The 13,777-nt window shown below is 35.0% G+C and overlaps 1 protein-coding gene across 1 annotated transcript in view; it reads right to left on the reverse strand.

The window, feature by feature from the left end:
• Positions 1 to 253: 253 nt before the first annotated feature.
• Positions 254 to 13,777, reverse strand: part of CUNH10orf143 (chromosome unknown C10orf143 homolog) — a 14,720-nt gene continuing 1,196 nt past the window's right edge. The window contains exons 3-5 of the mRNA XM_085299794.1: positions 9,120 to 9,260; positions 8,942 to 9,007; positions 254 to 5,264 (exon numbers count right to left, since the gene is read on the reverse strand). Coding sequence (XP_085155920.1) covers positions 5,235 to 5,264; positions 8,942 to 9,007; positions 9,120 to 9,260 — 237 coding nt within the window. The 3' untranslated portion in view covers positions 254 to 5,234. The remainder of the gene's footprint in view (positions 5,265 to 8,941; positions 9,008 to 9,119; positions 9,261 to 13,777) is intronic.

Raw genomic sequence — 13,777 nt, forward strand, 5'->3', positions numbered from 1 at the left:
GGAACATTTGGAGAATACCAAAGCTTAACTCTATTAAACCAAACCTACAGAGGAATTGCTTCATTTCAAAATATTGATTTTGCATATCATTCATATATCTGGCCAGTGAGAGGGGAAAATTCTGTGGGATATACTGTGAAAATGCCACTTTATATAATATGAACCAGAATCAGGTTTTATTTACCTTTATGCCTTCGTGTCTGCAGAACACAATTCAATTATTAATGGAATAACAAAAGAAAAACAGTCAGTTTCATACTGTAGCCAAAGTGGTGTTTAATGATTCCTCTTTTAAGGGTAACAATTTACAAAATACAAACTTAAAAATCATTTTTACTTGAATTAAAAACAGGCTGTATGTCTAATTTACTATACACACATAAATAAAGCATCAAGTTATTGTGTGTACAAAACATTATATTAATATAAAGAGCATATAAAATTTGTTAATAAAGCAAAAATCCATAGTTGTTACAAAGTGAAATTTTACAAAAATAATTTTGTGGTACTACTGCAGATTTGACACAAAATTGCTTTGAAAAAATATTTACCTGTCCAAACCTGTACTGCATTCATCTGTACCTATTAYAATAGCTTTATGATTCTGACTAATGGCAAATCTTGAAACAAATGACAAATACAGTATATCTATTTAAAAAATAACGCCATTATAAATCTTCAATATATTAGATTATTTCAAGTACAATTTATTTTTACACTGGCTGATTTATAAATGCATTCTTTACTCCATTAGGAAAAAAAAAGAAACACACAAATACTTTAGCCTRAAGACTCACTTTAAAGTTTACGTACAAATGTATGAATTCTTGTTTGTAAAAAAAAATCAGCGATAATTATGATGTTTTGAAAAAGAACTGGCCAAAAACGGCAGTTAACACTTCAGAATAAATAGACTAGCAGCCATTTGACAAGAACCAAAGAAAGCAGAAGCAGTGATACATGGCAGATGCTGCTTTGCCCCATAAAGAAATGAAGAGTTTGCATATGAATGTTGGCTCATGAAATGAACATCACCAGTTATTTCACATTTGGATACCTTACATAGAATATAATCAGATTTACCTCTCTATAGAGTATTTTATTTATCAGTAATAGCATTCCCAGAAAAATAAGCAAAATTGGGCCAAATTTTTGTTAGGACTTCTGGCCTCATGTAATGAACAATAATTTAGAACACTATATACAAATTACCCTTCCTCCTCCTCCTACCTTAAACTGCAGTTCCCAGAGATTTCCTTTTTTTTTTTTTTTTTTTAATGTTGTGAGTCAACTCAGGAAAAAACAGAAAGGAGCTAATTTAACAAATGCTAGACACAATATACTTGCACCAGATGAATTAAATGAATATGAGTATACACACAGACAGACAGACACACACATACACACTTGAATTCTAGTGGCACAGGAATTATTTCTTACATAGTAAAGACACCAATGCTTAATAAAAAAAGAAAAGTCAAGTTCAACATTCTCCTGAGGGGCAATACATTTTATATCAACAAACGACTGCGAAGACAAAAATGCCACTGGAAACTATCGACATTTTCAGTGTCTTTGTAATATTTGATGCTGAAGGCTAAGAGGCAAGAAATGAAGCAATGCCCACAACAAACCTAGTGTAAAATACTGATTTACTGTATGTTCAGAATGTTTCCACTCAATGTGTCCTGTCTAGTCTAAGATGACTCTTTCCATGTGTCCACTAGGGCTTATAGGTTATTGAATTAGATGCTCTCAATTGGCCCACACTGGTACTGCTGCAGTTAAGTAACTAGGGAAAATTATCCTGGAAATTGARAAGTTAGGGATGCAAAAGTTAAAACACTTATAAAATCTGAAGGAATAGAGATATACACAGGTATCCTTTTAAATCTTTGCTAAAGAAGAGAAGCATTGCATYTCTGTATCAAAAGCTATTTCTGTATAATCACTCTTTTATTACAAACTGTGTTATGTTGCAGCACAGTAACTGCCAAGTATTTTTCGTTCCTATACTAATGCATTTTATTTACACTTAGTGTAACTATATGACAATGGTAATTGGGGTAGGCTGAAAATGAAAGGAAGCTAACTTTCTACTACTTCATCTATTTTTACATCCCCTTTTTGAGTTCATTCTCAAAACAGAGTAAATTGGTAGGTGATTTTTTTTTAATTAAACATTATTATAGAATTGACCCTACTTATATCCTATGTAGTATCCCTGGAGAATGGAAAAAGGTTATAGTAAGAAAAAAAAAGGAAAGAAAGAAAGAAAGAAAGAAAAAAGAACTTGTGACAATTTTACTCAAGTTTAAGTTCTATAGTATAGTATTTAGATGCTTAAAATGGACATGTGAATAATGTAATTACTAATTAGTTAGTTTTGAAACCATTACATTTGCAACAATGTAAAGAACAGGCTTATGTTTATGTTGCAGATTACAGAGTAAAAGTAGTATAAAGTTCGGCTATTTTGTTGAGCTGTATAGATGCAGTAATCTCCAAGGACAGTACTGAGAGTCACTATGGACAATGTAATAAACTACCTGCACAGCGTACAGTAACAATGAGAAGACTGATATGAAAAAATTACATTAAAATCAAACAATAGTATGACTTCATCAGCCTTCTGTAACTATGACCAAGCCTATGATTTATGTAAGATAAGGCTTTACAAAACCAAATAGTAATTAATCTAAAAGGAGCACAATTAGAAAGAATATGATCTAAAAACTATGGAGACCATAAGGAAAACCAATTGATTCTCGTTTTTGCCATGTTCCATACCAGATTAAAACACAGTAAGTTTAAAGCAAACAAAAAAAGATACATGCATTGGTCCTATCTGTAAATTCTTAACAYGACAAAATCTGAGTTATTTAAACAGAAAACATCCTTGTTTGATGATCCATACACATATCATCCACCTGTATTTTAGAACTGACAACATGCTTCTCTGCTCTAACATATTCTAGCAGAAAAGTTTTCCCATAATGGAGTCTGAGACTATTTTTGATATTTTCTTCTTTGTCTATCCCAAATTTTTASTATGCACTGTACTACTCATCATTATTTGTCATACATTTTACTCAATGAAGCACACCAAGTTTTGAGTTATTCTGCAGTAACTAACCTTTCAGATACTTTCCAGGCTTTTACCTTTAACCAACTATTTGAGCTCTTAACAATACAGAAATTGATGCCAGTCCTTTTTTTTTTTTTTTTTTTGGCTCCTATTATCACCTGTATTTTTAAAAAAACAAGGTTTGGAAAATTTTGTAAAAATGATTTGTTGATTTGTCCACAATATATGAACTAGTCACATTAGTAAGAAATGTGTACTTTTGGAGTAAACATCAGTCTCTTCAGAATACATTTTGTATTACTACTTTGCACTAATTGATAAAACTCTGATTGCAATATATGTGAATTTACTTATGCACCACTATCTTTTCAAGTCAGGATAAGTTCCTTTATACTTTGGATAGACACTACAGCATTTATCAATCTGTATTGGGAGCGGGAGGATTCAGGACAAGTCTCGTATCTTCAAGGTAACAGCGCTGATGCAACTTTTAAAAATCACTGTGTTTCTTACAGACCTGATCTTTGATCGTATTGTACTTTTCAAAACTTTGTTCAGTTAAAAAAAAAAAAAGTGTTTGAAATATTTCATGCCTGAAAGGATTTATTTTCAATGTAACTAAACTTTATAATGGTTTGGAAGAAATTTATTTTTTCCTAACAAATGCTTTGGACGCCAATTTACTGCAGCTCTGTTTTATAAACTGATTTCCTCATCTGTCATTTATATGAATTCAATATTWATACGATATTAGTTTATTTAGGAAGAAAATCTTCTTGCTAACAGTCAACTCAGTGCCAGMTACCATTCCACATACAATATGGAAAGCATTCTAGGATTACGAAAAAAAACCCTTCGTCTAAGCGTTCTATAGCCTAGTAAACCCTGTCTCTAAAGACCTGTCACTAACTTGTGACTTTGGAGCTACTATTTTCATTTGAACTGGTTCCTAGCTGCTCTCCAAACAGGAGAGGCCAAATGCTGTTATGACAGCCATATTTGTTTTGGGTTGAACTGTACCTGAATGCTGAGCGGCAGCGAGGCACAGCTGTAGCTCAGCAGTTCTCCAGGCAGTGGGTATGGCTTTCTTTGCAGTATTTGGGAGGTAACAGCAATTTGCCTCTAATGCAGAGGGTTAACATACTGCCTGTTGATTCCGAGCTTTCAGAATGCTTCTGCTTGTCCCAGAGCCTCCACTGAAGTGTCAAACCCAAACACCACAACTCAGCAATCTTAGCAAGTCTAAAACTCTGAAAATGTTTAAAAATTATGTAGTCATAAATATTAGAAAATTGTAGATGAAATGGTTTGTGGTAAGCCAGCTAAAGCATGCTGGCTAACAAGTTCAAGACCTTTCAAACAAAGGGATTGGATCTAATATCACAATAATGGGAAAGACAGATTCATGGAATGTCAGATGGTATCTTTAACAACTTTGAGAGCACCACATAGAGCTTAATTACCATTCATTTGCATTAGAGAGTTGTTCAAATAATTTTGTTTCTTCTATTAACTGCTTATCTGCCACGTTCACACATTGTGTTTGTTATAAAAAATTGAAGTTTAATATATAAGATACCTGACTTGGATGTATATTTGGGGATTTCAAAATGTGTAGGCTTCAACAGAACTTTTAATGTTCTTTGTATATGTGCAAAGCTGCATAACTCTTATCTCTGAGACTGAAAAGAGTCCTCCCATTTCTGCCCACCTATATACAGCTCAGGTATAACTGTAGGCCCTGTATCCATGTAAATACGAGGATYGCTCCCCAAGTCAATCAGGGAGACCACACAAGAGAGACAGAAAAATGTCTTGTATCAACACTGCCTTTGGCCCAGCCCCAGGTAAGGACTGGGCCAAAAGCTAAATCAGCAAGATTACCTAAAAAGTTAAACCAAGCTTAGTGTCACTTTTTTCACATATTGAGCTATCTTAAAAGCAGAAGTATATTTCAAGTGTAAAAACAATGATGTACAGAATAGTGCAATGAAAGAATAACACATACAGCAAACTGCTATATGCTAAATAACACACATAAAATCATGTCATTAGCAGAATGGATGTGCAGATATCCAGCAGTACAGTGTTCACACATGCATCCTTAGAATGCAAAAAGTGTTGCTGATTTGCCATCTCTCAGTTTTTAGAAGCCCAGAATATGGTTGAAGTGTCCCTGAAATGACAAAGTTCCATGTCATTTAAATAATTAGCTGATTAAAAACTTTTCTTCTTAATTCTTCCAATTATGTATGTTTTCAAACTTTTTTTTTAAAAAAAGATACTGTGCAACAGTTCCCCTGAAAGCATCACAAACATTCCCTTTCTCCCTGAAGAACTCGTGGATAATTATAGAAGTCTGGAGAGTAAAGAGAATTCTCAATGTAATCTGTAYGAGCAGCATGACTGAAGTTTTGCACATCAGGTTAAACTATGCCCMAAAAGAACACAAACAATTTTAGCATCATACAGATATCCATAGCACACCAGATGTTTTACTTTATTTAACTACTAAGCATTTAAAGAATTTGAGGATAGAACAGAAATTTATTTTCTGATTAAACTGTGATACAAACAAATGCAAACTTGAGTTTTAAATAACATCTGTTAAAGTTTTGTATCAGGTAAAAAAATGTATTCATAGTATTACTTTTAAAACAAGAAAATTCMCCTTTAGTTATCATGTAACACAGGAAAATCTTAAGAATGATGGTGTTTCCCCCACCAAAATCCTATCTAGCTTCCTTCTTTTCTACTTAGCACTTCTTCTAAGTCCTTGCATAAATAGTCAGCAACATTAGTCTAACAAAAGCTTATAAAATTTCCAAGCATTGAAGGAGTACTCTTTTTTTGCAGTTCAGGTTTAATACAATTCTATCATTCCTTCTAAAACGTGGTAGTCATGAAATGTAGGAAAGAGACCTAAGGATTAAGCGAGCAAACCATAATGATAATGATACTGCATATAAATATATATTGAAGTCCAGAGTACTTACAGTACTGAAACAGACTTAAATGCGTTTGGGAACGCTGATTCTAGTGAAGTTACTCACAYGACCTATTAGCTCTATAAATATTAGGACTTCTTGATGCAAAATACAATGCTGATGAGACTACCTACAGCCATGAAAAACTGTCTTAGTTGAATATGCTACATGTTTAACAAGTTCCAGTTTGGATGCTTTATTTATTTGAATTTCCCTATCATCTGTAGAAAACATCTTTTTATCAGAATTTTAACACTGTTATTGATTATGAAAATAAATGGCAACATTATTAATCTTTTTCTGCCTCTAAGCTAATGTTAGTTTTAGTTGTTCTGCATGGTTTCCATGAAGTATTAAGTAGTGTGACAATCTCTGATTTTCCTGAAGTGAAATAGTATCTTTTTTTATCTGAGCTAATACCAGTTTACTAAGCACTATCTGCTTAATATAAGCTTTGTATTATTTCAAGAATGAAGCTAATTTACTTCTCACCAGATTTATCCAAGTAAAACTGTATCATTTGTTATAATGGCCACAAATAAACTGATTACCCAAAGAGATCACAATGAACAAATCTATATGATCAGTTCATCACCCATAGGTAGAGARTTATGAGCAAATTATGCTCTGAATGCAAACACACACGAGCCAGCTTATATGAGGATGATCTTATGAGCTCAACACAACAWGAACTCAGCTATACTGAAACACAATTCCAGATGCTCTTTGTGTGGCATTACGTCCAAATTAGTAAACTTTCCTAACTGGAACTGGGAGCCAAAGAGAGCCTCTCTTCTCTGCAAGAGCAAGCTATCAGTGCAGAAGCGGTCATATTTTTGTTTTACACAGTTTAGAAAACTGAATAAATACACTAACTTCCTTATTCCATTACCAAACACTATATTTTAATCCTTAAACTCCAATCTGTATCTGACATTATGCTTTTCTGTAACAGACACAGATAAACTCTTCCCCTATAACAAGGCACATAGATGAAACTGATTTCCATGGATTCAATCATATTGAAAAAAAATGCTTTGAGTAAAGCATTTTCCCACTTCAAATCAATGATATGCGGCAAATCTAGCAAGAAGCTCTACAAGGGCTTCAGACTTTTCTAACAATAACTTCAGATGATGTACTGAAAGCACAAAAAGAGTCAAGTAAAATAATGGTTCAGTTTTAAGGAACCCAATTTTTACTGTGTAAAGCTAACAAATTGTTTTCCTTAATCCTTATAACAGTAGCTTATCTCACAAACCAGAAAACATTTAAAGTGATCAGAGTAAAAGTCATCTGTTATACTCAACTTAAACACATTGATGCTTGCACAAGAGGTGAATTTTACCGTCCAAGTTAYCTGGCTTTGTATTTTTGATCACACGTTCACTAATTAGCCATAAGAAGAATAATACTTCAGGCTAATCTGACTTAAAATAGAAATGGTGTTATCTGAAATAAATATATTTATATTCATATTACAAAAAAATGAGTCACAACTTTCCAAAATTAACCAGTCAGCATTAAAGAGTAATTTTACAAACTGTAATATAGTCATTGCAGTTCTGCAATATAAAAAAATTGACTTCCAAATGTACCAACTTGGGCTTCAATCCCAAGATGCTCTTTAAGATCTCCAGGCCCTCAAAATGTTAACACATTTGAACAAATACATTTGAAAAGTCCAAACTTGATAATTCAAATATGTGGTCACACTGATTTCTATATTCCTACAGTCAGCCATGGATTCTATTTTGTTTTTAAGAGATGAGTAGAAATAAATCAGCATAGACAGTAAAAGTCTTTTTAGTCACAACTCCTTATGAGAGCAACCTAAGTTCTTACAGCATTCAATGGGAATTTTGCTATCAATTCCATCAGATCAAAGATTTTGCTATAAAGATTCAGTCTTTTAAAAGAAATGCAAGGCAGTCCTCAAAACTTTCCTTGGTTTTGGCTCTCTAAAGAATCCCCTATGAYGGTTCAAAAGGATGTAGAGGATTCAAACAGAAGTTATGTTACCTCACAGTTTGAGAGACTTCCTAAATGCTTGTTAGACAATTTGCATGAAAAAAATGAAACCGTAAGAACATCATAATCTCTTTCACTGTTTCTCGGACAGGTTCCTYTGAAGGCTTTAGCCTTTTATCCTGGGAAAAGGGAATGGTTAAGATCATTGGTTAGTGGGAGAGTCTAGTGCTGCTCCTGCAGTATTAGAACATATTACATTCTGCCAAATCACAGCTGTGACTACAGCCTACATAAATACATAAACATAAAAACTGTAGATTTCAACTAGCTTACTTGGATATCAAAGGGAGTCTAAGTGTAGCAGCACTGAATTCAGCACTATTCAACTGTCCAAACACTTGCTTCATTTTTCAGAAAACTGAAGTCATCTGTGCCATTAGTTCTTTAGCTAACTACTTTAAAACTAATGCAAGTATGTCTACGGTGTAATATTTTTAGGCTGCTATATTTTTTGGCATGGAAGTATCAAGTTGGAGGGAAAAAAAAGTAGATAGAATGGAATTCCTGAATATGTTATCATCAGATAAATCAAGATAGATATAGAGTAGAGGAAATTGTACGTTCTTGTGGGCTTTAGTTACTTCCTAAACTCTGCTTTTTAGAGTGAATTTGAAAAWTTTATTTGCAATCTCTATATTTTCCAATTGATGCTGGAAACATTAGTTTGTACTCTGCTGGCATGCCTCAGAAGCACTAAATCAATCTGCCTTCTTTTATTTACATGCTTTATTCCTGAAAATGTAATTGCGGTTTTTATTAACTTTATGTTTTATGGATCTAATACTTAAGAACAAGTCTATCTTTTATGTCATGGAAAGAAGGTTAATATACTTACAGATTCTCCAGCGATACATCTTGGGCAAGGCTGGGCAGTACCTCTGCTTCCATGGTTTTCAAAAATCTAATTAACAAAAACACATACAAAACCATCAGAAAAGCAATTACTTGCAATTTTATTATAAAGCATATTTTAAATATATTCTAATAAACAGATGTTGATGATGTAAACGTACCATTGAATCTTGATTTGTCTTTGCAGCTTGAGGAACACAGTCAGTGGAGACTTTCTGTTTAGAATCCAGCTCCATAGCACAATCAATAAAGCAAACGTCAGCCTCACTTGGAATGGTTTCTAACTGCTTGCATACTCGCTTCTGAAAGAATTAAAAGCAGTATTTACATATCTTGGCAAGGTATAGGCCACTGAATGTAAGTTTTTAGTATTTTTATTGTTTATGACTGATAGAGATTCCACTCTATTTCTATCCATTCCACTAGAATATCTCGTATGTAGAATAACGCCTAGCAGACACTAGTCCAAAACTTAAAAAGTTTGTATCTAACTCTGTGCCTCATGCAGGATGAGCAGGGATGTCTGTAGATAACACTAAATGTCTCTGTGCCTCAGTTATATAAAATAGATATAAAATGCCACTGGGAAAGGAAGAAACAAGGATATACTTCACCATGCATTAGTGTATAATTTAGGATGTGGCTTATCAAAGGAGCGGATCATGGGAAGTTGTGTGAAACTGCTAATTAAATCAAGGAAACGGAAGGAAAACCCTGAAGCTAAGTCAGACAGTTTTGAAGATGTAATTTGTAATTATTTCTTCACATCTTTTTTCTGAATATTGTCACCTTTTTAAAGCTTCCCATTGCTATAAAATAAATTAACTTTCTACTTTTTACTTGAACTGTTATCTAGTATTGAATRACTACATATCAAAAACACTCAACTTCCAGAGAATAGGTTATCCTCAACAGGGATGTCTTTCTCACATCCCCGTACAACATTTAAGGTCTCCAGAAAGTACTGCTTTAGCACTCTCAAAAAAAAAAAAAAAATGTTTAGGAACCAGTCAGGTTGAGGTGCAAGTCTGTGGAAGAGATCTTAAGCAGAATATTCTTGGCTTGTGACTGCTATCCCATGCAGTGGGAAGACTACCCAAATCCCAGGATCTCCTTGAAATTGTAGCATCAAATTAACAGAATAAGGGATGCAGGTATTTCTGGGTTTGACTCTGACAGAATTCCAAAGAGATACATATGTTCTTGAAATTTTTTTCTGATATCTTTCTGTACAAACTTTTTATTCGGAATAACAATACTCAATCTCTTTCACAAGTGTATGATTTCTGACAGAAGATGAGTTGCCACAGAACTAACAGACTACTGAAGCACAGAAATTAAATTTAAAATTTGAATATGATATGTAAAAATAAAATGGATCAATACAACAGGAACCTCAGTGGAAAACAGTTGAAATAAGAACACTTTGAAGGAATACAAGATATTTGTATGGGAGGTAAATCAAAAACTGAAATATGCATTGTACTGAGAAAGTGAATAATATAACAACAAAAAGTCTGAGAAAGTCCTCTAAAGATAGACTGCCCTCCATTGGGAAAACATTCTCTTGCCTTTGTTGCTGCAAAACTCGTCCTTTATTAAAAGCTACTGCATGGTGGTGCAGCAGCATAACTACCAAGATGTGTGAGATGAAGGAGAAAAGGAAAAAACGATTTACTGCCATACATCAGAAAAAAATTTGGCTTGTTAAAAATAAATTCAAAGTATTGGGTTTTTTTGGGGGGGGGGAATAGTTAAGATACTTAATATCAGTGACAGAAATTCAACATATAGAGTAGCTAGCTGACAATCTCATCATACCGATGTTTCTAGGGGCTGGCTTCAGGGAAGACTTCATTCCCTTGAATTCTCTCTCTTAGTAAAGAAACAATCAATACATCAATCCTGCCTGCCAAGAGAACACATTTAACCCAGGATTCAAAAAGTTTTTGATTAATCAAGATCAACAGGCTAGCTATTCAAAAGGCAAGCAAGGATTTCATCAAAATGACTAATTTTGTTAGGGAATGATCATGCTATACTCAGCTTGGAAATACAGTTCAAGACAAGTAACAGCAAAGCATATACTGTCCTAGAACAGGTAGAAAACAGATAGATCTGGAGAGAGGATATTCTGTAACTTCTCTTTTTTTCAGTTGACAAGACCTGAAAAAAATATGCTTGCAAGAGATATGCCAGAATAAGAGCCTGCAGCTACTTTATTGCTGCTGAAAGGATAGAGACCTCACAGAAGCTACTTTTCATAAACGATGAAACTAAACAGGTACTAGAATTAGCTATGTACAAATAACTAACCTGAATGTAATTGAAGATGCTTTTAAGACAGACTGCTAGTTGCTTTTTGATTTAAATGTAAGACTTTCAGCATCTCCTATACATTTGTTTGTCACAAGCAATTTCTTTTCTGTTTGCCAGATTTTAAAATCTGGCTAGCTTCCATGTATTTCCTAAACAGTTGTCCTGTAGGTATAAAACTGGTCTCCATCCAGCTCTTACATCTTGAGCTCTGCTGAATACCTTTACACAAAGAACAATGACTGTAGCCTGTAGATATTTCCCATTGTTAGTGCCCACCTCCCTACTAAAAGACATGCAGATGGTTCGGGAAATTAAGAGGAACCTGAGGGCCTGCAGGTCCTTATCCTAGAAAATTCTGCTTGCAGGCCAGTCCAGAACAAGCTATCTGAATAGCCCTAGCCTAGAAAACGTTTGACTCTTTAAGGTGTTTGGGTTTAGAGGCCAGTAAAACCAATGCAACACAAGTGAGCAACTGCAAAATAAGTTTCTGAAATACAGGCAAATAACTGTATTAATATACAAAAGATAAAGAAATTATATGTTCATATATATAATATAGAGGAGGAGCTGTGGGAGAGAAGAAATCTAAGGAATCTTTCCCATGTACAACAGCCATTAGCAAAGAACAGGATATGACAGCAACCCTGAACAAGGCAATGTTTACGAGATGTTATTCAAAGCTGTCTCCCCAAAACAAAAATCAATCTGGCCTTGCTTGCGTCAACTACTGGAGTTGAGTTCTGTGCTCCCACACATGGTGGCTGATTTAGTGATAACATTTCATAGGCCAACTAGAGTGCTCATAATGACATTAAGTCTCAGTACCAGCAATGGGTTAAAACCCCCAAAAGGACATAACTCCAAGGAGAAGAGTGGCAAATATTCTCATATGAAAACCAAAATGTTCAAAACTGCATACAGCATTGTGTAAAATATAAAATAAAGCAGCCTACTTCCATTGCCACTAGGGTTTATGCTATCAGCTAAAATCTGAAAATGTTTTTAATTATGCAGTTAAAAAAWCCCTGCACCACAGTGATCAGGTACTATAACATTAAGTTACTATGCATCATCTCAACAACAAACAAGATTAAGCATAGATGTTTCATCTCAAAGTTGTGATAGTGCACATGATTACTGCAGCTCAACTGTTAACTAAGTCATGATGATTCTACTATATCTAGACTGAAAAAAAATGCTGTTATAAAAAAAATCTCTAGGATTCTCTATACAGCAAATTTACTGGATTGTAATACGCAAAGATCTCTTTTTAAAGCTACATTGCAGATCTTAACTCAGGCATTCTGCTATCTACAGAGGTAGTGGCAGAAATTCTCTCAAATCTCAATGACAGCAGCTCAGAATTTTATCCTGTCTCCAGAAAGCTTCTCATTAATGCTTTTCTTAGCAGATAAAAGACAATTCTAGAACCAGAAGAWAGTTATTATTTGGTTGTCTAACCACAAGAGGGGAAAAAGACATTTTTTCTTTCCCGTGTAAATGAGTTAAGTCAGAATTTGAAAGTTCACCAAACAGGTTTTTTCTCTACCTCTACACGGTATTTCTCTTATAAASAAGGATAACCCCTAACTAGACAGATTTTTTGCTCATGTCACATGCATGCAGTCATGATCAGGCAAAGGTAGGGAAGAACAGGAACACTAGCACAAGTTGTCCTGGAGCTCCTGTTAACTCTCTCAAAAGCTTGGCACTTACTAGGAGTAGAAGTGCTTACTAGCTGGCAGATCAGACAACTTGTTGGAATTATTCTGATTAGAGAAATATATGCACACAAACGTAGATAAAACGGAAAACCCTTAGTCTGKGAGTACAACATATAAGCTCTTAACACACTGTCTGAGACCTGTCCTGGAACTAGGACAGCAGGAAATAAATAGCACTAATAACAACYGGTAATAGGAACATCAGCCAAAAACAAACAAAAAAGTGATGCTTGTTCAGTGAAATACCACTTAACATTATGAAAGTCTCTGTACAGACTCACTACTGAAGCTTGGAAAATCCAGATGAGATTTATACAATAGTTTCTTTCAACAGCACATTCRGCAGCAAGATCTTTCAGAGACATGGCTGTCGGGTTCTGCCTAATAAAAACAAGTGTTTAAGATCCTCTAAAAGCACTGCACATCCTGTGACGACTCTGGGCAACGTGACTGCCAGAAAGACTTTAAGAACTTTCTCAGCGTTACATCTAGTGACAGAGGCTCCTGGTCCTCTCGCAGGACAGCTCACGTGTCGTCACGAACGTGCGCACCCACTCTGTACTGACTCCTCGTGCACACAGCTGCATTTCAAAGCATTTCAAACTCCCGCACGGTCTTCATGTACCTTCCTGCACACCCCGGGGGCACCACCGCGAGCGGCGCTGATAACCGTACGCCGCTACCCCCCCGCCGCGCCGCTGCTCCGCCAGGCTCACGGTGCCGAGGGCCGCTGCCGCCAGCGGCGGGCGCCCCGGCGCCGCCCGGCTCGGCCGAGC

Source organism: Rhea americana, unplaced genomic scaffold, assembly GCF_003343005.1.
Source record: "Rhea americana isolate MKP2758 unplaced genomic scaffold, rheAme1 scaffold_154, whole genome shotgun sequence".
Classification (NCBI taxonomy): domain Eukaryota; kingdom Metazoa; phylum Chordata; class Aves; order Rheiformes; family Rheidae; genus Rhea; species Rhea americana.